Raw genomic sequence first — 25,757 nt, forward strand, 5'->3', positions numbered from 1 at the left:
CAGAGCAGCCCCGCCCACGCACCGGCCCAGGAACCAGCATGGAAATAAGTACTGACGGAAAGATAAAAGCAGTGGGAAGACGCTCCTCCACCACAGCACAGCGGTGCGCATGTTACTTTGCTATTATGAGGAGTTCATGGTGCCGCAAAATAGTTGCATGCAAGTAATGTAACTTGGGTTTTGCTCCCCAAAAAATAAGCATTAAAGTGCCACACAGTGACAATGGTAAGTAGTTCTCAGGCCTTTTAGGTGTAGACATCTGAATATATGGGGGCCATACCAGACATGCAACTTGGGTTTCCTAAAAAAAAGAAAACACGCATGGAAGTGCCACACAGTGACGATGGTAAACAGTAGTTAGCTGCATTGTGCTTTTCATCCAATGTCCCTGTCGCCGATGTATGTTCGTAGTTCCATTGCTACTGCGATCCAGAGAGAGATTTTAGGAAACTACTACGCTCAGAGAGCACAAATTGCAAAGGAAAGCCTTTTTTTAAAGATCACGTCCACATTTCAAAATGCTAAACACCTTATTATGCCCCAGACGACGAAGTCTCTGTAGGTTTGCCAATTACAAGGTAAAAGTATACTTTAAACATCTTGAGAGAACCAGACCATACTTTTATATTTTAGATATTTTGGAGAACTTGCTCACTGGAATCACTCCCTGTTATGAGCTATTCGAAAATTCTAAGCATAAAACTATCATTTTAATTCAACTTTGTGGAGCAATTAGTTTCATTATCAAGTGCCAAGCAGGGCATGTTTCCTGGGGCTGACAGACTTTTAAGGACTTCCTTTGTGCACATAAACAAATGCCCTGGCATCGCCGATTTATCAGTCTGCACACTTTTACGGCCAACAAGATTCGGCTAATAAAGTTCAATAAAAGTGCCTATTAAATTTCTTTCAACTAGATGTGCTCACCTCATAACATCTAATCAATCCTTTGAGAACATATTAGTACTGACTGCAAAAGAGGCTGCAGCCAAATATATTCTCCACAAATTAGGTTTTGAAATTGCAGGCCTCCCCCTTATAAGCATCCTTGAGCTTCCGGCCACCGATCTGCCGTGATTTATCACGTGTGAATATATGGGCTATTCTGTGCCTCCCTGTTTTAATCATTTTGGATTCAGTACACGCACAAGGCCGAAATCTAATTCTCCTTAAAGAAATGCCAATATGCCTCCTGATCATAAACGCCAATTAAAGTTTGCCGGGGACCGTAGGTTTGCATCTTGCGACCCCGGGTACTGCCTTTCGATGCCTGGCCTCAGAGGTCGCAAAATCAGTGCCACAACACAGGGACTCCACACTCCTTACTTTCTGTCCATTATTTCGTTACACTAATAGTGAATAATCTTTAATGTGTAAAATGGAATGTCACCGCTTAGTGGGGATAGCAGATTGACCAGGAACTGGGTTCTAGGCTCCTACATGATGACAAAGAAATATACTGACACACAGCCTTATTTTTCATAAAACCAGAGAATTTATTTTTAAGAAAAAGCCCCTTTTTTATGTATATTGATATGTCTGCTTTATATGTATTAATGAAAAGCCACATGAAGTAATAATTACTCGTATTGTGTAACCTCTTTTATTGAATCACATGTATCCATACATCTTTTATATCTATAGTAAAAATTAACTTTTTTGATATCACTCCAGTCCATTGCTTTAATTTTATCAATTATGTGTTTATGAATATGTTTTTCTGAATAGCCAGCTTTTTGTTCTAATTTTCTGCCTGGGTAGATAGATACCTTTACACAAAAAAAGACAAAGAAATATACTACATAAATTGTATACACAATGAGGCAGATCAGATCCTCTCTCTTATCTTAACACTGTGTGCAATTACAAACCATCTCATGTAATTTACCATGTAGACTGTGTGTAATGTGTCTCACTGTTCACAGAAATCGTCAATGACATCAATGAACCTGTGTTGGGCCTGGCCGTTTCGGCAGGATTATCCCCAAATATTTTGTTTTGCTCTGCCTATTTTTCTGACCTTCTTTATGTTGGCTTTAGGTGCCAATCAATGCTAAAGTGTATGTGCTCTCTCATCTAAACAAGTACTGACTGATTTACACCTATTTGGCATATTTGATTTACCTCTAAGTCCCTTGTAAAGTAGCATCCCTTATACCCAGGGCCTGTAAATTAAATGCAAGTAGTGGGCCTGTACCACTGCTTGCACCACCCACAGAAGTAGCCTTGCAAACCTGCCTCAGACCTGCCACTGCAAGGCCTGTTTGAGCAGTTTACTGCCACTCTGACTTGGCATTTAAAACTATTTGCCAAGCCTTAAACTCTGAATTTTATTAAATATAGGCCCCCCTTAAGGTAGGCCTTAAGTAGCCCTATGGGCAGGGTGCTGTGTATGTAAAAGGTAGGACATGTGCATTCATATGTGGCATGTCCTGGTGGTGACAAACACTGCTGTGAGGCCTACTTTTCTCATAAGCTAGCAATGGAAATTCTCCTATGTATTCCACTTCCGCTACCCCAGGCATTTTGGTGAATTGATATCCATGCTCCTGATCTGGGTTTCTTCCTGTACACTCTCACACCACTTTGAATTGCCAAATCACAAACTTTCATGCTTGCTCACCTTGAGGTCTGACCCAAGGTTGTTTAAGTTAATAGAGGAAATGTAAGTATGACACCAGAAGTGAGAAATTAGATGTGAATAACTACCAAAAAACACATACTCTTAGTTTCTCTTGCAATCCAATGATATTTGTGTTTCTCTCTTGCTTGCCAAACGGTTTACTGTTTGTATGCTTCTGTATAGTTTTGACCACTGGATTGAGACAGCAATCATGAATTATGAGAGGACTTCAAGTGCTCCAGACAACATACAATGCTGCACCGAGGACCCTCTAAAGTCAATGCATAAGGACAATTCTTTTGGATCGTGTGCAGTAAATGTTTCCTTCCTTTAGGTTGCTGCTTAACAGCGCCTGATGGGATTGTCTGCATTGGTTGCAATGTCAGATGGAGCACCCCTGATAATGCACCTTATTTTCCTTGATAATGACTATACGTACTAACAAGTACTATCTCCAATCACTGAATTATCTGACTTTTATCACACTCATTGAGATGTGGAAAACAGAATAGTGTATTTTATGGAAATGCCCTGGGGACGCACTGATCATTTTTAGATTTTTTTTCACCTCCTGAGTTCTTCCATCTTACAGAGGGAGCCACAGATACTTAAAAGGGGCACCTCCTCATTTCCAAGGTGAAGTCGGCCCATGTAATGAAAGAACATTTTTCTCCTGCACCTGTGCTTTATTACTAACATGTGCAAAAAGAACAATTGATGGACAGAATGCAGAACAATGTCATACATTCACCCCAGTACAGAGATCTGGGCCTAAATCCATAATTATTTTGCTCACCATGCCATTCCAGTTTGGACCCAGCCATATGCAAATCAGTCTTGACCCTGCGCCCAATGGGAACAGACTAGCCCAAACATGCGCAGAGTTCCAAACAGTACTGTCTGCGTATTATCTAGTAAGTGGTGCACAGTTAGTGCTCCATCTTGGGAACTACTTGAGAGGGAGCAGAGGGGTCTCAGTCAAATGCTGCATCCACCTGTGGAGGGGTCCCTGCCCCCCCCCCCCATGAAAATCAACCAATCCATGGCCTGCAGTGAAAGAATGGTCAGCAGTTTGAAACTGGTGGACTGTGTTACGTCCCAGCTCTTTCCACAGAACAGGTGAATTTAAACCTGTGCTATGGACAGCACTGTATTCATATTAAACCATACTGTCCGGATCTCCTGCAAGTGAACACAACAAAGTCACCCCACATCACAGACAGGGACTGGAATTTTCCCTGTTGCATCTGCTGTTTGCTTATCGTCAATAAATTCCCATCATTGTTTACCGCTTCAATAGAAGTATATCTCTTGAGTTTGTACAAATACATGCTACTGCACTGTTTTCCATTTAATCACGACTTGGAAAGTGGTCACTGATCAAGTTTGGTTCCCATTTCACCCACTACTGGCTTAAGACAAAATGTGCAAGATACTAGAGTAATCTGAAAATGGGAAAACGTCTTTACTAGTCTTCCCCACTGGCACAAATACATTGAGAATTAGAGGCTCCTAAACCATGTTGCTTGCCAAGCAGGATTTATAAGTTGCAGGGCTATCGTGCTCCCTTTAAACATCAAAGTTGTGGCCTGGGAAAGCCAGCCACTGTGTTTACATGTTGTCACAAAATTACATGCCATTTCCAAAATGGAGACGGTGCTAAATGCAGGGTACTTGTAGGTGATCAGATTTATAGGAGAATGTATTTGAATATAAATTCTATCTAGACTGAATGTAGACATATGATAACAGATGTGCTTCTTGCTCTTTAATTTCACAGAAGAAATCTTAGTGGCAGCATACAATCTGTTTATATATGATACTAGTTATATCTGCAGGCTTGTATAATGGGTTGTCTGGCAGACTCATTTGTTTGTGTTGCTCTCTTATGACATTTGGGTATACATCACTAACAGCGCAACCCACCACTTTGCACACACAATACTTAAACACCAGACAAGAGCAACTGACTTATTACAAAAATAAAGGCAAAGGTCTAAAACACCAATTTACGGTCTAAGATGCATTGCAGAGCAGGCAGCATACTATCACAGACTGAGTCCCACCAACCACACTGTGGGAGTATGCTACAGGCTTCTCCCACTTTTAAAATGTTAAGTGCAGGCCCCTAAGTTGGTGAATGAAGTCACGCAATGGCCCACCGACACTGAAGCCCTCCCCACCCTCCTCGCAAGTAGCGATTTCTGGAACCATATGTATTATTCCCATTGGCACAAATCCCATCTGTGGAACCCCTGCCCTTTTGACAGTATTTGATCATGTACCATCCAGTTTATCTTTGGAAGGGGGATTTAGCCCCTTCCAGATCCAGTCCATCACTGGAAATTGCAGTCGGTGACTCCACGCTGGAAATTGCTGTCTGTGACTCCACGCTTTGGCTTCAGGTCAGGAAAGAACATTCATGACCAGGTTATCCAGCACCAGGGCCTGTTTAACTCTGCACATACTATCATAATGAGGATGTGGACACAGGGAAAGGGCATTGCCTCATTTCAAATTATCGAAATGTATATCCATGATTTTCTTGGTTTGAGCACATTTTCAGCCTTGGAATGATCCTGGAGCCAGAATCTTTAAGGAGACTCAATAGAAAGAATAAGGTCAATTTCTAAAAAAGTATGAGTATGAGAAGCAGTATTACAGGAGAAGTCTGTTGGGTACTCTTACATGACTTTGTGATTCGCCCTGAAACTTTCAACTTCCTAAAAGTAAATGTGCAAAAGAGAGCACAATGTTTCTATGTTTCCCAGTTCTAAAGACATGTTCTCATGTTATTCCTATTTGAGATGTTTTGGGGGCCAAGTCACAAAGGTACATAAGAGTACTACTTTAGATACTCCAAAATGTCTTTGTGAATATGAGAAAAGAACTAGGGGAGTACAGGGGACGCCTGTACTACTTCCAGAGGCACTCCGAATGGAGAAAAATCTCCTATAGTTAAATTATTCTAATGTAATCAAGGTGATACGTAACAACAATGTTCTTCGATGATTTAGTCTCTGTTATTTTATTTTGAAAATTCAAAATAAAAGAACAGAGACTAAATCATCGAAGAACATTGTTGTTACGTATCACCTTGATTACATTAGAATAATTTAACTATAGGAGATTTTTCTCCATTCGGAGTGCCTCTGGAAGTAGTACAGGCGTCCCCTGTACTCCCCTAGTTCTTTTGTCGAAATCCCGAGTCCTCACTGGCCAGGAGGGACTCTTTCCTTGGCACCCTAAGATATTACCATCGTATCTAAGTAGACCACGGTTGAACTTTTATAAAGCGTGTGCCGCCATCTTTTCCATTGTGATCATTTGTGAATATGAGTACATATCCAAAGTTATAAAGTTATTTTCAAAATGCGTTTCATACTCATTGGTAATGATTTATTTGAAGTCCAAGGCAAATTTACCATATATGTGTTACTAGATTTTTAGGGCTAAAATTTTGGTATCTTTTTTATATTTATATAGCCATTAGTGAGCACTGCAAATTTAAATTATTACTTTTACCTTCAGAGCAATACTCATTGTTAATTATACACTCTTGGGGCTCTCCATGAAGATCAGGCTCATAATTGGGAATGGGGGCAATAATTAACATCTGTTATTGCCTGTAGGTGCAGGCAATAATTCTTGTTATGACCACAAAAATAGTTTGTCAAGAGGGTTCTGATTACGTGATTATCTGCTGCCTGAAATGGAAAGGGTGCAGGGTCAGGGCTGGACTGGGAACCCAAAGTAGCCCTGGCAATTCTCTCGTACCAGCCCCTTGGGTAGCACTGCCTGGCAACAGGAGGCTGGAAATGCTTGCTTGCTTTTGTCCCCGATCGCTGCAAAACTGGTCCCCAGCCTCCAGGGGAAACGCCTGATTCCTGGTACAGCCAGTACAGCCATGTGCGGGTTTCTTAGTTACAAACATGAAACAAGCATTGGAAATGCAATAGGTCTCGCAGCATTAGAGTTTGTGCTTTTAGAATTGTTTATGTTTTTTTTTTTTATCTTTAGCATTTTTGTTTCCTGTAGGCAATGCTAAAGAATTACAAAGAAAAAAAGCCATAAACAAATCTAAAAGCTCTAACTCAAATGCTCCGAGACCTATTGCATGCACCCATTCAGTTGTTGGCCTCTCAGCTGAGTCTGCCAACTAGACAACAAAGTGGAGGTGGGGCGGTTAACTAATGAGGCAGTAAAAAAACAAGACGGAGGGAAGGCAGAGAAGGGGAGGGGGGAGGTGCACGTCCAGTGTGTAACGCGGTTCCCAACCAGCCAACCCTGTTTTGAACTGGAGGAGAAAGCGAAAGCAACTCTAGATTGCACGTGCCTCCTTGCATTGGAAAAAGAATAAAAGTTTCTGGATTGAGGGAAGAAATACATCCGGCCTTCTTACCCAACAAACAAAATTATTTTGAAGGTACGAAAAAAACAGCTCGGGATCGTGTCCAGTTGCCTAAATAATTCATCACCAAAGAAAAGAACAACATGAAACACTTATAAAGCGTATGGCTACAAACAGCCTTTATTGCGCGAAATGCAAAGCCTGGTCCCTGGCGACGACCTTTGACCCAAACCTCGAGTTCACTGCACGGCGACCAATCAATACTAAACAGGTAATAAAATGAATTCATCCAACGCGTTCGTTTTGTCGTACCTTCTCCACAACAAAAATCCCAATACTGCTTCACATTCTACGATAAGCAACCTTATTTGCGCGCTGCACTTAAAGCCTCACTTACCAGTGTCCATGGCAACCCGCCCAACCAATGCAATATGAATATGGCTTTAAAAATTCACCCCCTCGGGAACGCTGCCAAGAACAGCAGCCAACGGTTGATCCTGGAGTGAATGAACCGAACAGCAACCCAGGAATCCGGTTCTCGGATGTCAGACCGGAAGGGGACAAACCTCGCAGCTCCAAGCCCTCCCCCTCCCTTCACCATGTTTTCTGTAGTGTGTGAAACAAAGAAGCCAAGCAGTCAGTGTAGGACTGAACTCGGCTCCGAGCAAACCGCCACTCCTTGCAATCCATGTCAGCTTTAGCATTCAGCAGTTCAAATGCAGAAAATAACGTTGCAATCTGAAAAAACATGTTTGCATGCATCCGTTGTAAACTAGGGGGAGGGGGCGGGAGGCGGAGAGTTGAGGCAGGCAGGCATGGGAGGAGAGGAGGAGGGGGGAGGAGAGTAGGGGAGGCACGGCCTAGCGGCCGTGCAATCAAGTAGTGAGGGGGAGGAGTTGTGGGAAGGCTGAGAGAGAGAGTAGGCGGCTGGGTGCATGTGCACGCGCTTTTAAGCTCAATGCACATGCGCATTGAGCTTAAAAGTCACGGGCACTGCAAGGAATCGCCACGATTCCTTGCAAGTTAGGAAAAGTCTGGATGAGCCCCTATAGTCTCGCTTGCTCGATGCGCATGCGCATCGACAGGCGAGACCTAAAAAGGGAGAAAACAAGAGGGAGTCGGGAATGTGTATTCTCTATCCACTATGTGAAAGGGGAAGATGACTATTACATAGTTACTCTTATATAGAGCATTATTGGGTGCAAAGTTAATAAATATATATCTGAATGTACAACTTAATTTGCATAAATATCTCAATATGATATACTAAGCATTAGATAAAAAAATAAAATTGCAGGGAACAAAAAACAAAATGGCAACTGATGCAAAGAATAAAGGCAGAAGACAAAGAAAATAACACGTTATAAACTGCAATTTGAGCAGAATGGTTGAGCCATCTTGAATGGCTAAAATGCCTTGGCCAATCGGCTAATATAAATGTAAAGTGTCTTATGGGGTGTCGTTTTCTTGTAATAGAAACAGAAAGGCATACAAATAAGTGGTTGGCTACATACTGAGTGGGTATTTGTAGGGATATGAGGATCTGCATTGAAGCAATCATTTATATTTCCCGTTGTTCTTAAGGAAATAAAAATGCTTTTAGTTTCTCCCACAGACGTGGAAAAGTAATAGTGCATCTTAGTGGTCCAACTGAGTTATTTAATAGGGAGGGGCTGCAAATTGAAACCTTCATTTACACTGTTTAAATGTCTCTCTTTTTGAGATGTATAAACAAAAAATATTAGCGGGCAGGGCGGAGTCCCATTTTTTTTATATGGAACGGCCTTAACTGCCTCTTCTGTAGCCGGCCTCTTAGAACCCATGGAAGCTGACTCAACTGTCTCCCCAGTGCACGTGTGGATCTGTTTAAGGGGTAACGTGTACACTTTTATGTCATGTCCACCTCACCCTGGTACTAAAACGTGGGCAGTCTCAGGCCACGCCTAATGATGGGCTCTAAATACCTTGCATTGGTGTTGAGCCTGGTACATGAGCACTGCCTACTTTTGTACGTTCAAAGTGGAGTTGAAAACATGTAAAGCTGGTGGCGGAGTTGGTTCACTGTTCTTAAGGTGAACTGGCCCATATCACATTCTATGAAAACCATCTACGGCTGTGTTCAAGAAATTAATTTGTTCTGTTTTAGGGTAGGCATTTACTTTACCGCCCAGCTAACAGTGAAATAAAGGGTCAAGGAGCTCTAACTCAAAATATGAGCTTGCCTCTATGCTCGTGTTACAAAACATTAGGCCAGAAAGTAACTCTCATAGGATTTTTCTGACGTTACTGTCCTATAAACGTGGGAGTGCTTTATTTAAGCAAAACACACAAGATGATGGACGGAATGTTGCACAATGGCAAAACATTCACCCCCAGTCACAGATCTGGGTTTAATCCATCGTTATTTTGCTCACCAAGCCACCCCAGTTCAGACAGTGCTTTATTTATGCACATGACTATGAGCCTTATATTTAGGTCTAGACAATACCCATATTCTTTATAGTGCATTGATGGGGGCCACTGGGCTAGCAACACTTCTAGGATCTGATGGCTTTCCAAAAGATCAGCTTCCATGTCAAGAGGTCTAATTGAACTGACCCTTAATTATTGGAACTGAACCACCCAGTCCTTCATCTTAACCCTGGGGCCAGTGGGATAGCCCTCATTGCTACTTAGAACTGATTTGTTTCTGCGGCACACTGGAACTACTGCAGGCCATGCAGTGGGCTCAGTGACGTAGCAAGGGAGGGGCGGTGTTTGCGGTTGGCCCCAGGCAGATCAAGCTCTTACCTGCGGCTATCATAGGAATCACCAGCACCCTCCTACTTACAGGTGGCCGCCGCAGGGGCAAACACAGGGCCCACCACGGGTGCCACAAGGTCTAGCTACACCACTGAGTGGACTCAAAGCCTTTAATGCAAGATATTGAATCTAGACATCCCTGAAATCGGAATCATGGCTGTGGCTTTCACTCCTGTCCTGCTATGGTCCAGAAAGAGGTAGAAACTTGGGAGGCCCCGACAGGAAACATAGTGGTCCTTGTGGCTTGATTTTTAGTGATCAATCTAAGAAAGCCTGAAAAATGGACACTTCTCATCTTTCTAACTTTACTCTGCCACAGAAGAAGATGAACCGCTCTGAAGTGCCTGCGTAGAAGCCTACAACATCACAACACAGATGAGTGTACATCCACTAAGGCAAATGTCATTTCAACTGATGCACCAGCCCAAATGAGCACTCTGGACTTGCTGAGGCCCTAAGGAAATCATCTAGGTGTACTCTTAAATTCTGGTAAACACATCTGATAAAAGACTATTTTGGTACTGACCTTCACGGTGCATTTCATTTAAATATATATTTGTTTCCAAAGGTGACTATTACTATATTTGTGTTTGAACAAATTGGTTATATATTTAATTCATTTGTAAGATTTGAGAAGGTGTGAAAGAGAACAATGGTGGGGAGATGTGTGGTGGTGTGTTTGGAATGAAAGAAGAGTTACGCTTGAAGAGAAGCACAACAGTGCATTCTTGGTCCTATACAGTCTATTTTTGCGGCACAAAAAGTATTAATGTTTGTTGATAAAGCTGTGTGTGATTGACACAAGAAAGGAAGAGGTTGTGGAGCCAATGACACAAAGAAAGCAGATACATAATTTAGAACAAAGTGAGGAGGGTGGATACATTATGAAATGAACATGTGCCCCACAGTAGTCAAACTGATAGGATTCAATTTTCTGCTCCTGAGAGATTTTCAAGGAAAGAGATAAATATGGAGAGAGAAGACTGCCATTCTTGATACTGCTATTAAGGAAGACAACGTTTTGTTATAAAATGTATCAGCTTCAAGAGTACTTTTATATTACCGTTTAACAGTGACTGCAAAGTGTTCAATGGGGCCCGTTGTGTATATTACACAGTGTCCCCGTTGTTTACGTCTTTATTCATACCACTTTCCATGAAGAATGTTTGGGCGATTTAAAAATGGGAAGGTTAATAAAACACAAAACATGCATCATTCAAAAATTTGCTATTAATCTGTGCTCATACCATAGAACATAGACTTCACCGATTTGCACACGCTTTATACCCATGATGCCTGTCAAAAAATGAACATGGTATAAAATAGGACAAATAGAGTTACATATATAAAAGTCAAAGATCTAAACTGATATCTGGAGCAGCACAGGCGCCACATAAGTCACACAAAAGGAGCACTCTGACAGACTAAGTGACAGACAGCCATTCAGACACCGAGAAAATGCTTCCTCACTACAAATCTAACCAAGTAAATGGATACTCTTACATAACACCCAGCCACTGCTGGGTAACTGTTTAAATAAATTTAGTGGCAATGAATTTGGGAACTGTTGCAGATTAACTGGTATAAATAACCGCTCACCTGACGCTAAAAAAGGCACTACAATATTCTTACCACCATAATGAAAGTTCTCGTCATCTTTCTCTTCTGACTCTGTCCTCCCCGTTATTTATGCTCCCACATCTCTGCTCACATTCCCATTTTGTCTATTCCTCTCATTCCCTCTCCGGGCTTCCCAACTCCTTTCCTCTCTTTGATTATTGTCCTCCCCCTATTCTTATCCTTTGCTCATGGCTCCCTGCCGTGCCTTACCTCTCAGTCTATTTCTTTTTCCCTATATCTCTTACTCAGATTATCTCTTAATCTACTAGCTTCCCTGTTCCTCTCTCCTGCTTAGTTCACTCCTTTCTTTTTTGATTATTCTTACACTTATCTCTTAGGCTGAATTTCCTTCCTTCAATCTCTGAATTTACAAGCTCTCCTCCTTTCACCTCTTTCTCTGTATTACCACATGTGTCTCTATATCTGTGCCCATTTCTCCTACTTTCTCTAGTTCACCTAATTGTCTCTCAATATAAATTTCCCCTTCCATCTTTCTCCTGTCTCAATTTCTATCAGCTTCCGCACTATCTATCTTTCTAAATACTTCCCAACAGTGCTTAACTTGTCAAAGACATGAGTGCCGGAGCCGAAAGCACTGTTCAGAAGTACGTGCTGTGGGACGAATACCAAGGCTGTGGTGTCTTGAATCCACCTCATTCCTGTTTAATCCACTACCAGACACCCCCTGCCCATTTATCCTACTCTTGCAGCTTCCCACTTTCTCCCTCTGCGTCATTTTTTCCATCTTTCTCTTCCACCTACTACCCCTTTGTGTGTTTACCCTTTATTGTTCTTCGTAAGTGTCCTTTGAGGAAAAATAAGTGCCGGTCCCCAAAAGTAAGTGCTGACTGGCCCCACCAGCAACCAGTAGCTCAAATTAAGCACTGCTCTCGTCCCGCTACTCCATTTCTGGCTTCAGTTCACTCACTCTCTTTTTAAACGTCTTTCTTAATTGCCTTTGCTTTTTTTAATTGCACAATTTATATAACTCTCTTACGCTCTCTTCCTCTCTATTTTCACTCTAACGTGTTCTCTCTCATTCACCCTCTGATCTACTCTGCCTGTGTCTCTCTCTGTATGAACAAATACAAATTTGAAACGAATTAAACTATAAATATCCCGCCCAATGGAACACAGCCTACCAATGAAGAGACAATGGCTCAAGCAGGTCCAAAAATGTTTTCTTTTATTCTGTTTCCAGGTAATATTGGTACATACGTTCCCCAGGGGATCCACACCTAATTCCAGTTCAGCCTCCTCTATCCAGCTCACCAATTGCCACCCACCCAGATTATACCCCTAAATCCCTTTTCCATGCAACATCAAATTCAGCGTGAAAGAAGAGATTCTCAGACAACTATGTCTCAAACAGATACACATCGCACACCGCACCTTTGTGAAAAAGCTTTCGCTACTGTGGAAGTCAAACGGAACAAAAACAAAAAAACTAAAGCAACGAACCACCATATGTAAAAGGAGCAACAAAACTTCCCTTCACATCAGCTGCAAAAAAAACATACATGAATACAGCAGCATGAAAGTGTTTGTACTTGCAGAATGCAAAGACAGCAGAATAGCTCACACAACCACTTACATTGATTCCTGAAAACCCTGACCTTCTACACATCCCTCGCTCAACATAGCACAAGAATTCAATCACCCAGACACACAATGGGTATTACCCTCCCATAGAAAGAACATGATCAGAATAACAAGGCTAAAGAACTGAACACTGAGCAACACTGTTCACCTAAGTTAATATTCTATCCAGATCTACCAACAGTAATTGAGTTCAACCCCTCACACTAGGACACACACTTGCCATGCAAACTCCCCATCTTCAAACTATGATTGATGGGTCTGATGCTATTACATAGCATCAAACCTCAACACATCATCCAGCACCAGAATATCCCATATGTGACACTAATCAACACCACACTTCACCAGGGCACATCACATTATCCAACACTACATCACACTGTACCACATCACACATCACACCGCACAATACCACATCAAACCAAACCACATCATACAACACTGCTGCATACCATACCACGCTACACCCATATATCAACACACCACACCACATCAGAGTACACATTATGCAGGCTCAGTGGTACAACAGATAATATCAGCTAGATAATGTGATTTCTTTTCTATCGGAAGCAGAAATGTTAACTCCTGGTTTACTATATTTTGTAAGACAATGGCTCAATATGTAATGTTTCCTTCCTAATAAGAATTTGAGGTTGAAGGGGCATGAAGCTCTACTAAGTATCTACATCCGTGTGCTACTTATACGTTTGAGCACACATCAAACTGTATCACCACACTCATCTCGCCTTTATAACCCCCTCCCAGCGGTGCTGGAACAATATGTAGGGTGCTGGGGCTGACTTCGGGCCGCAAGAGGATTAGTTAGGGGGGTGGAAAAATCTAAATGCTACCTAAAAACAGAATGTTCCAAGGAGTGATGAAAGTTTTTTTTTCCCTTGAATCCACCGCACAAAGCAAATAATGTGTTTTGGATTATCTGAACCCACTTTGTTCCCACAAAGCTTCAGAATTAGGAGTCACTGTGCCTCGTGGGCACTTTGCAAACGGCTGAGCTATTTGGAAATATTTTAAGTTTACATTGTAAAGCAAATACAATGGTTTTATTTAGATCTGTGAGTTAGAAAAGCCTTATTCACAAACCACTGTATCACAGGCATAGTGTCACTAGAATCAAGTTGAAAAATTCACACATAGGAAAATATAAAAAGCTGACTGATGTTTGACAGTGTCTGTGAAAGCACTGCCAATCAATTACCTTTTATTGCTTTTTCTCCATCTGAACTTTGTTTACTGGGCGGGGGTGCAGCATCTCCAGTACTCCTAGTTCCAGGGCGACTGTCCCGACCCGCTTTAATTGCAAACTATTAATTTTCAACACACCCCTCACTCGCTCGTCTAACCAACAAGAGGTCGCTGATTTAAAGGGTAAGTCTAACAGATGTTACCTTATGTCATTCTCTTGAATATGCATAAAATGGTAGTGAAACAAATTAGAAACAGCTTGAGACTAGTTCAAGTGCGCCTGCACATGACTTACAAGCCGGCCAATTTTATGCCCCCATTCTTCAGGTAATAAATACATCAGGAAGAAATGAGGTAGCTTTCTATCAGACTCAAGGGAGTCTCTAACCAATCCCACCACAGACAAAGCACTCTATCACATAAGGCTCTGGCATGGTGCTCAGCCTCCACTGCACCAGTGAACACAGTCAGATGAGAAGTGTGGCTCACTGGTTAGAGGAGACAGACCTGGAAGCACAGGTCAGCCCGGGACCAGGGTTCAATTCCCGGCTCGGCGGGGTCTTGAGTCCTAAAATGTCCATGGACTCGACAATTCTCGCTCCGGTGCCTACTCGATTCACGGGTTCACACTCTGCGACTCTGGGCAATAGCTTGTTTAATCTCCACAACGGCCCCTCGCGGCGGGATGCCTGGCTTTCACCTTGCGGATACCCTGCCGGGGTTATCTCACAGGGGAATACCAGGACGGGTTCCCTAAGCAAGCGCTTAGAAACCGCTCGGTGATTTGCGCTATATAAATTCCTGTACATTTACACTTGCATTGTCCGTAAACATTTGCCATTACCAAGGCAGTTGACCTCTGTGTTTCCCTTTCAGGGCTTATTGACCGGTTTTGGATTCGCCGTAAACCGTGTGGTGAAGCTCTGCTAAGGTCTAACAAAATGTGCATGTGGAGCGCTCCTCAGTTACTGCAGAGAGGTACTGGAGGCGGGAGTGCTGGGTCGAGGCACTAGTTTCCTCGCAAACATACCAGTGCCGTAAAAACGAGGCCATCGCAGCAGCACCTCCCAGAGCAGCCCCGTTTAAACCATGTCTCTTAGCAACCAGGGGCAGGCCAGGAACACAAGGCTCACCAGCCCGGCTCTGTCCCCATAGCAGCACCATCTGGATCTGACCCAGGAGGACTACAATCAATAGATGCAGGCCCTTATCTGAGGCCCGCCTCCATTCCTGCAAAAAGCTTCCCCTAGATCAACACTGCACTCTCTGCGGGCCGAGAGAGTCACTGCAGCACCAGGTGAAACCTCTACTGATGTCATTCCCCCATTGCCTCACCCACCAGGAATCTCGGAGCCAACAACGCAGCTGCCGACATCCCAAGTGAGGGGTGAGGTCATTCCGCGATCCTTCGCAGGTGATCCTGCTTTATTTTGTGGCATGGGCAGTGACCCGTGAGGCCTTATTGGTTCCTATCAGATAACGTGTGTGCCCCAAGCTTTCTGCAACTCTGCCGCATGTTAGCGGGCAGCTGCCATTTGCAGTTCCTCACACGGGGACCCAGCGAGGTCTCCCCACCCAATTTGGCAGTGTGTGTGCCCCCATTGGGACATACCTTGGGGGCATTTATTCAATAACATTAAGGGGTGAAATCTCGACAGAGGCCGCCGGTCACCACTGGAAATATGCCTGATTGAGGAACTGTACTGAATTACTGTATCATGTCGAGGTGCTCCTGTCCCCTACTCCTTACTCATAAGTACGTTTGTTTGACCATAGGCTCACAAATTTACCTTAAACCTGCTAGTGGAAGCACAGAGGCACTGGGCAAGGAGACGGGATTTAGCCTGGGACCGTGCCTTCTGATTCGCTGAACAAAAACAACAATCTGCTCAAGAAAATGTTGAAACCTGAACTGACACGACCCGTTTGAGAATATGTATTAATTTTCATGTTGCACATCTATACTATACCCGAAGCCTTGAAAAAGCCCAGGTCAACTTGACCCAATGGGCGAAACACGTGTCGACTGACATCCTTTGTTACATTGAGATTCTGAATCAACTAGATTCTTTTTTAAGAAGACGTATTGAAAATAAACACAAAAAGCTGCTCCAAAAAAGGATTTGAATTTTTCTTCTTCTTTTGTTTTTTCTGAATATAAATGGAGGAGTACCTACTCAAAGAACTGGTTGGATGAATTATTTTTGAGGCTCAAGAGGACCCGAGCCTCGAGTAAACCTCCTCTGAAACTATTTGTTGTACCAATTTGGGCAATACTATCCAGTACTGGGATCCAAGGACCTTTTTAATTCAATACTGGGCCCTATGTCCATGGTTTAATGTGGGAATTATGTGTTTGCCTCTAAACAAACTGGTATTACCTGCAAATTATTTATGGTTAGATGATGATATTGTGTAATTAATTTGCTTTTTCGTAACCTAACTGGCATTACATGCCCCAATGCTATGTATGTAATTTTAATCTTGTTTCCACAAGGATAATAAGCACTCTCTCAGTATTTGCATAGTATGCACAGTATTCATGATTCATGTTCGTTTGTCTATGTTATATATAATATACTATATTTTATATAATCTTGTGTGGAGTCTGTTTTGTCATGGATTCTTTGTGTTTCTGTATGAGTATGTTGTGAATACGTTTTACGCATTGCCTCTGATGAGAAGCCTGACTGCTGTGCACCAAGCTACAAGAGGGTGAGCACATGTTACCTTTGGTGTGTAACTTGCTTGCCCTGACTAGAGTGGTGTGTTTTGTCTGGCTTAGGTGCATACCCTAGCCAACTAGAAACCCCAGTTCTAATAGTGCAAAAGTACCTGATCCTCCACAAAACAAGTGACACCCCAGCATGCTTACGTAGTGTGCAACACCATCCTGCAGTCCCACATGCAGAATGTATTCATTAGTATGAGAATCAACTCCATATGATATTATTATGTGCATCACAAAGAAAATGATTTACCAAATAAAAATTGTGCAAAGTATTATATTCACAAAAAGTGTGGAGGGGAATAGGGTGAACGCTAAACTTGAAAGCACAAAATAACGTTGTACTTTGTGCAAATAGTGCATAGATCTACAAATCCTCAAAAGGCAGTATGACAGTATCAGGCTATGGGTTTTTTGTCAAAGATGAGAACATGATAACGCCAATGATACCAATGTTTTGCAGACGGACAAGCTCATACTAGTTCTAAACGCACTGATGTGGTGTGATACTTTAGGATGGTAAGTCCGTCTTGTCAATATTACCTTGAAAAGGGGTCTTAGAATGAAGTAACTATGGCTCACTCAGATGCAGTATGAATATGTGCATTTTCCTTCGAAAAAAGTAGATATGTAAATAAAAGCCAGTAGCTTATAAACTTTTTACTCCGCCTGCTCCCTCCCCTTTTCCAGCTGCCCATCCCACACATTCAGCATGATTTTGCAAGTGGGTGAAGTGGTGAAAACAATATCCCAAGAAATCAGACTCGTAAGAAAGAGTCTCCTTTCTTCCTCAGCCAATACCAGCCTAGGGAATTTGGGGATCTGGTCTACCACAACACAGCCCCAAATCAAAAGCTTCAAACAAATTAAAATGCAGCCGCAAGATTGATCTTCAACCCAAAAAACACAAACCAGTACCAGAATAGTTGAAAAGCATAAAATAACTCACAGTCCACGACTAAATTATGTTCAAGAATCTCCCAAATACCTGCAGGAAGAAATCCATTACAAGAAGTCCTGTGATTCTGAACCAAATGATTCTGGGACAGAGACACCAGGTCTAGTGCAGAGGCTACAGGAAGGAGCACAGCTCGACCCATGCAGCACCAATGGGAGCTCAGACAACCCTCTCTCTGGCCTCACTTTGCGGTCCTGGTTTACCTGGCCCTCTTGTTGACTTATTTAATTTCTGCAACATAGTGCCATGCCATTTCACAAATGAGTAGAGATTTGCATTGCTTGACACACAAAACAAGAAAATAAGTATCCTCTTCCACAAAAAGTCAAGATGCAAAAACACAGAAACCAGGCTAAGAATATTGGAGCTTGAAATTCAACACCTAAGTAAACCAATACCCCATTCTAGCGCTTTATACTTCAAGGGCTTTCAAATTGCTGTTTTATCTCTGTAACCTATGTTTCTCAGCAATAACTGGCAGACAGGTATTTTCCTCCTCCAATACTGTCTTTCGAGGACTGCCTTTATTTGTTACGTGTCTTTTTGTTCACCTTGTCATTCCTTTTACTGTAAAGCGCTCTGCTACCTTCGGGTCTTGTTAGCGCTATAGAAAACTTCTAAATAAAATAAATAAAATTCTTTATCTTTTAGATGTTACCTTAAATAACTATCCTACCACAATTGAGAGCAGAAAGAAATGTGGCTTTTGAATGATTTCAGGAGTTGAGGACGTTTTCACCACTGTAGTTGCTCCAGCATACAGAACTTCTTCGTTGTTATGACAAGGCTCTACCAGAATTTCCCATGCCAGGAACATCCCATTCAACTTTTCCTGATTTCCCTTGAGAATAGGATAGACAGACTAAAGCCTCTCTGGTGTCTAATAATAATCGCCATTAGGGGATCTGGGAAAATACAAAATGGCAAGCATGGGAGTTCTGTGCTAAAAAGAGATCTACTCTTCCCAGCTGGGGTTGTAATTCAATGGTGCTGTTTGATACCATGTCTGACAAAGGGGCATATTTACGAGAAATTGTTGGAGTGCTGTGCTGCGACACACTCTGACATTTTCAAAATGCAGGAATGCCCCATATTCACAACAATACGTGGCACCCCTGTGTTTTCACTAGCGCTGGCACTAACGTTTGGTGGCTAGTGCCAACTCAGACACCCTTGCATCATAGTGCGTTGCAGGAAATTATTGTTTATGTGAAGTAAAGTGTCTCTTCCTGCACATAAACAATCACTAATGTCGATTTGTTACTTCTATGGCAGCACACATAGAAGTAGCAAATCGTCATTATTTAATGATTGTTTATGCGCGGGAAAGGACACCTTCCTGCACATAAACAATCATTAATGGCATTTTGCTCTTTTTCAATGTGAGCTGCAGAATGCAGCACACATCAAAAAAGCAAAAACGAGGAGAAAAAAAGTATTTCTCCTCGTACTGCCATTCTAACGCCTGCTCTTGCATGGCGTTAGTTTTTGCCGCTGCATCAGATTTACACCTGATCGTAAATCTAGGGCAGAGTCAAAAGCAATGGGTGTTGTGGTGGAACACCCATTCCACCCCCCTTTCATGCTAAGTGATGCGTGCAATGGGGCCTTATTTACAAGGCAGAGTTAACCCACAAAAAGTGGCTTAATGCCGCTTTGTAAATATGGAGAAGGGCTTAGCACCACCAGAACGTCGCTAACAGTGACATTCTGGTGGCAATATCCCCTTTTAAACATGCCCCAAAGTCTCTTTTGATGTTTCATGATAGAATATGTATGAAATGACATGCAGAATTGTTTCCAATATTTTAAGCAATGACTTGAAATTGCCGTATTAAACGGATACAGGTAATACAACATACAGAGTGAACTGCAGATTAGTGAAACTATGGAAGGCCACAAAAACACACCGCTCTATCGGGCACCTATATTGATGAGGGAGTTAGTATTCTGAATTAACTAGCATTCATTTCTGCAGTCAACAACTCATTTACATGAATTTCCATTTTGCTGAAGTGCAGAGATGGTAAATCTTACGTTTTGAAGCAGTGAAACGTTCAAAATTATCTTCAAATATTCCCATGCTTCTGCTGTCACTTGCGGTTATAAGGGTTGTACCTATTACAGCTAAAAATGGAGAATATCGGCTTATTGAGAAAATTTATTTTTGGATTATACCACAGCAAAATATATAATCAAACTTAATCTTCAGGACAAATGCTTCACTAACCCAAATATTTTTAAGCAAGTGTTATCCGAGGAAGTGTCAGGTTTCTAAAGCCTGAATCAGTTTGGTGGTATGTGTATCCCTCAAACCGTGTTTACCGTGGGTGCTGAATTAGGTTTGAGCAGTGGGTGGCGGTAGGCTGCAATTTTTTTTTAGGCCACGTGATACTGAGAGGTGTGAGAGATAGCCCAGTTGGTTATTGAAACAGTAAAATCACACGCCTGAATTCGGTAGGGCTAGGCTCAGCCTCGACTCCTACCAAGAGTGTGAAAGAGAGTGCCAATAACAACTGGGCAATTAATATAGAAATTCAAAAAGAGGGGGAGCGGTAGAGGGATCTGCTAGGTTCACCCTCCTATTATAATTGTAGACACAAAAAATCTGAGATCACGGATAAAGAACCTAGCCGTTGAGGTAGATTATCATCAGTGTGATGAACATAATCTAGAAAGATAAAGATTGTCCTTTCTTGAGTCCCCTCACTCACTGGGGTTTCCCCATGGTGACATGCTTCAACATAGGGGTCATCCCAACCCACTGCGGGTTGAGGCGTGCTACGACTTGCGAGGATACGTAGGAGCACGGTAGTGAGGAACTATGTGTAGTGCAGTGGTGTATGTGGAGTGGGGTGACTTAAAAATACGTAACTAGTGTGCGAAATTACTTTTATTCTTGCTCCTAGTTGATATATTAAAAACGGGGTGGATCTCTAGGTTAGCCTGGTCATAATGAGTCAGGGGTCCTAATAGAGGGTCAACATGTTTCGACCTTCCCCCAAAGCTCTTCTTCAGGATGCCACAGGGACCAGCCCTGTGTGTACCACTCCAAAGGTGCAGTGATAAAGTGACTTACAAATGCTGTCTAATAAGCATTAGGTAAAAAATATACATACGACATTTAATAATGTTCAGTAGGTATTTTACAAAAGGCAGTGCTATGCCTCATGGTCAAACGAGGGGGCAAAAGAGGGTTCCACTGGAATTTTGAATAGCTCCTCTCTTGGCTGAGTACCTGCATAGGTTCCCTCGAGACCGCAAATTCACTTTATCGCTGCACCTTTGGAGTGGTACACACAGGGCTAGTCCCTGTGGCGTCCTGAAGAAGAGCTTTGGGGAAGCTCAAAACATGCTTATCTCTACTAGGACCCCTGACTCATTATAACCAGGCTACCCTAAAGACCCACCCCGTTTTTAATATATCAACTAGGAGCAAGAATAAAAGTAATTTCGCCCACTAGTTAGGTATTTTTAAGCTACCCCACTCCACATACACCACTGCACTACACAAAGTTCTTCACTACAGTGCTCCTACGTATCCTCGCAAGTCGCAGCATGCCTCAACCCGCAGTGGGTTGGGATGGCCCCTATGATGAAGCATGTCACCGTGGTGAAACCCCGGTGAGTGAGGGGACTCAAGAAATGACATTCTTTCCCAATTAATATAGAAACCTTAAAATAATGTTATGTTCCTAATTACATTAAATACCTAGGTCTACATATTGCACTGTGTATTTCTGATACAGTAGCACTGTGTATGAATAAATGTACTCAAAAGATTTCAGACCTAACTACTAAGTTGCACCCTCTTTATTTGTCTTGGTGGGGGCGCCTAGACACTATTAAGATGATGCTATTGCCCATTGTTTTATATACTATTTCTAATATACCTGTTCCAATCCCTGCTAAATCATTTAAGAAGATTAATTCCCTCCTTTCCTCCTTTCTTTGGAATAATAAGAAGTCCAGATTGTCCTTGTCGAGGTTATATCGTTCCAAAATGGAGGGTGGAGTTAATTTCCCTGACTTTCAGGCTTACCAAAAGGCATTCCTTTTACGTCAGGCATCCCTATGGCTACTTGAACCCACAGATGATTGCCCTCTATGGACATCAATCGAGCGACTATTCCTATCCCCCTTTTTCTTTCAGGAATATCTTTCTTTCTCACGCAAACCACTGTCCCTCTCTAACCCTATAATTAAATTCACCACTAAACTCCTTCAATCATCACCTTCCCCTACTCATTATACCACTGACTCCTTCCTCAAATCTACCATATGGCATAATAAACATGTGCTTATTCGTAATAAACCCATTTATTGGAAAACTTGGAGACAGAGGGGTTTACTCTGGGTTCACCAACTATTTTCTCACTCAATTTATTTGTCTTTTCCCATGCTCAGTCAGATGTTTAACCTACCTTTTTCATTTGCTCCTAAGTATAATCTTTTAAAGGAAGCACTGATGCTTACTTATACTCATTTATCTAATCTTTCCACTACTTCTAATAATTTGGACTTTACTTCATATTTACATACTTTATTAAAACGTACACCCAAAGCATCCACCATATATAGTTTTTTACAGGGCAATGATGTGTTGAGACAGAAATCTAAGACAGAAGAGTCGTGGGAGCACGACTTCCAGACATCTTGGCCAATTCCTATATGGGAGAATTTATGGACTAAATTACGAAAATCTTCCAGAGCAGCAAATACAACGCAGACTTTATTTTTTGTATATAATAGGCTTTTATTGTCACCTCAGGCTTTAAGCAAGAGCTTCTCAACTGTGTTGGATGCTTGCTGGACATGTTCATCTCCAAATGCTGATTTATTTCATATGTTATTTTTTTGTTCATCTGTATGTAATTTTTGGATGCAAGTATGGGCTCAAATGAACCTAATTTTTGGTACTAAGTTTTCTTTTTCTTTTATTAATATTTTCTTGGGAAATCTTTCACCTATTTGGGAAAATGTGAGACGTAGGAGCACATGCATCAAAGGAAATTGCATTCGCAAATGGTGCGAATCGCAAAATTCGGCCGTTTGCAAATGCAATTCCCATTTTTGGGATGCATTAACATTTTTGTAATTTTCGCAATTTAAGAAATCACAAAATTGCGATTTCTTAAATTGCAATTGCATTTAAGGAATCTCAAATTGAAATTCCTTAAATGCTATGCATAAAACTCTACAAATTTGCGAATTCGCAAATAAGGGGAGCAAATTACCATGAAGTGACCTTCATGGTAATTTGCGAAAACTTTGAAAAATGCACTAAAGTGCATTTTTCAAAGCTCCATTTTACACACACACATGCCCTTGGGGCATGTGAGTGCGCAAAATGTTCTTCTAAGCAGATTTCAGGGGTGCAACAGGGTGTCCTTTGGACACTCCTGCACCCTTGAAATTGCATTCTTAATTTGCGAATTTCTAATGATGAATTGCAAATTAAGAATGTCTTTCTATTCATTCCTATGGGCCTCTAGGCCCATAGGAATGGATGGGGAGGTATTCCTTAATTGCGATTCTCAATTAGATAATCGCAATTAAGGAAGTTTAAGAAATCGCTATTTTTATAGCGATTTCTTGATGCATTGCAGTTTGCAATTCCTTAATTGCGATTCCTTATTTTTCGCAATTAAGGAATTGCAAAATGCAATATTGATGCATGTGCCAGGTAATGTCAAAATTATTGATCTGCTATTAGCAGTAGTATTTCAACAAATCACTATTCAACTGGAAAGACTTCACAAAAATGTCTTACAGAGCCTGGTGGTATGCCGTTTGCCATAATCATAGATAAGATACTGCTTTAGTTTACCCTATAAATTTAGCAACAAAGCGTTTGGATTTATGGTTACCTGTCACAACATTTCTCGATGTTAGCACCAAAAGCTTTTCTCAGCTACATATCTCACAGCAAGAAGTTCAGCCACCCTGATTCCCTTAACATTACTCTTATTCTTTATAACTCATTGATTAAGGTTTCCTTTATGTATTTTGTTTCATGCATATTGTTATTCATGAATTTGTCTTGTATGTTCTTATAATGGCATAATTGATATATATTGCTTTGAGGTTATTACTTTGAATTTCTCATTGACACCTTGTTACTTTTAATAAAATTTTCTTGAACTTAAAAAAATAATTTCATGTAAACCTTTTTTCGATAAAAGTGCTACAAAAATCATACTTTGCTAATGATTTAGATAAAAACAAGTGTGAATGTATCCCAAAGTCAACCTTTACACCCCCCCCCCAAATCCCTAAACCATTGGTATTACATCTTAAAAATAGATTGAACCAAAACAATTCACTAAAAAGTAAATTCCGTATCCAGCAACTACGGAGCCACTAAACAGTCTATGCTTATATCGGAATTCCACATATATTTTATTGCGTTATCGCGTTTGCATATAATGCAACCTGCAAATACCCGTACTGCTATTCTAGTCATAAATGGGATGAATAATATAGAATACAACACAGGACTTACAATGTGCAAACATTACTGCTGACACAAGTATTCCGCTTTGCTAGAAGCCTGTCTGAAAACTAGGCAGGGTGCATGCAGTCCATGAATACTGGAGGCACTCGGAATGAAAAATTAAACTTAAATCTTGTCTGCAGGTAAAATGGCCTTTGTGCGTCGCAGTTCCATTATCCAACCCCTTTATTCTCAGTATCATTGTGCAGCACATGTTCCAGACAAATACAGGCTATTGTGAATACACCTTCCACCTTAATGGAGTGTTTGAAGGAAGCCTACACAGCTGTATGAATCAGGCACAGCAGAAAATCCCACAAACGTGTTTGCAGCTTTTGTGGGATATTTTATCTCACAAAACACCTGGCCTGCCGCTAGTATCAGGATGCTGAGTTTTAAAAAAAATATAAAATACTACGTTTTGTGGCTCAAGACAGCGTACTTCGCAAAAAATACTGCCTCAAACTTGCTTGCCACGGACAGAGATGAAAGGAGCAATATGCACTTCAAAAAATATAGACACCTCTGAGCACCTGCACCACGCTCGACAAACGCACACAAAAACTCTCTCACATTACGTAAAAATGTTAAATAGTTCCTGGCTCATTTTGAGAAATATAGTTCAAAATAAACGTTAAATCTGACCTATTCTGTGAATAATTTAACGATGCTTTCCTAACTGCGTTTTGCACTCTTTTGAAATGCCCTTACCCCCCAAAGCAAGGGGAGGGGCAGGGTTTTATAAAAGCCAAATGCACGTTAGGGTCTGCAAGCAATGTCATCCGTTATAGCCATGACCAGGAGTCTATATTTACCTCTGTTGAGGGAGGCCGAGCTGTTTATGTCTCCAGTTATAAATGAGGATTCGGACTGCTTTCGGACTGTGTCGTTCCACATCCGACGAATCCGGCTCTGTGGGGAGAGGGAGAAAGGATGAAATAAGAGGTTTACAGATTTGCCGACAGCGCGCGCGTTCAGTCACTTTCTTCTTTATGGGCACGTGCGCGACAGCTCTATTTCTTTCCTGCACTCGTCCGCAGCTAGTTCCAAACGTCTCTCTCTAAACACTGAAAGGTGAAACGTAAGAAGCCTAGACAATGGTGATTCATAGCATTGCACCACCGCTGCAGGGCAATGATTCTTGCCCACTGTGGAGCAGGCCTGCTTTCAGAGCCTGCTGTTAACTTCATCTGCATATGTTCGCCAGCATTCTACATAGCTGCAAACTTTTCAGAATGTGTGGCATGTATTTGTTTTCAGTGTGCATCGGTGTGACAGGTCATGGCCTTAAGTGTGACAATTTGGGTGACACTTTATTGAGAGTAAATTCAAGCACTTATACCTATGTTATGATATATATATATATATATAACC

The 25,757-nt window shown here is 41.7% G+C and overlaps 1 protein-coding gene across 9 annotated transcripts in view; it reads right to left on the reverse strand.

Annotated features, from left to right (window-relative positions):
• ADGRL3 (adhesion G protein-coupled receptor L3) overlaps nucleotides 1-25,757 on the reverse strand; it is a 777,598-nt gene that overhangs the window by 43,451 nt on the left and 708,390 nt on the right. For 8 of the 9 annotated variants that reach the window (XM_078676566.1, XM_078676564.1, XM_078676569.1 and 5 more), the window contains one exon: nucleotides 25,199-25,295. In XM_078676566.1, the coding sequence (XP_078532692.1) occupies nucleotides 25,199-25,295 (97 nt within the window). Of the gene's footprint in view, nucleotides 1-19,924; nucleotides 20,015-25,198; nucleotides 25,296-25,757 lie in introns of all 9 variants that reach the window. The other variant, XM_078676565.1, reaches the window with a different exon arrangement.

This window comes from Lissotriton helveticus, chromosome 2_1 (genome assembly GCF_964261635.1).
Source record: "Lissotriton helveticus chromosome 2_1, aLisHel1.1, whole genome shotgun sequence".
In the NCBI taxonomy this organism is placed as follows: Eukaryota; Metazoa; Chordata; class Amphibia; order Caudata; family Salamandridae; genus Lissotriton; species Lissotriton helveticus.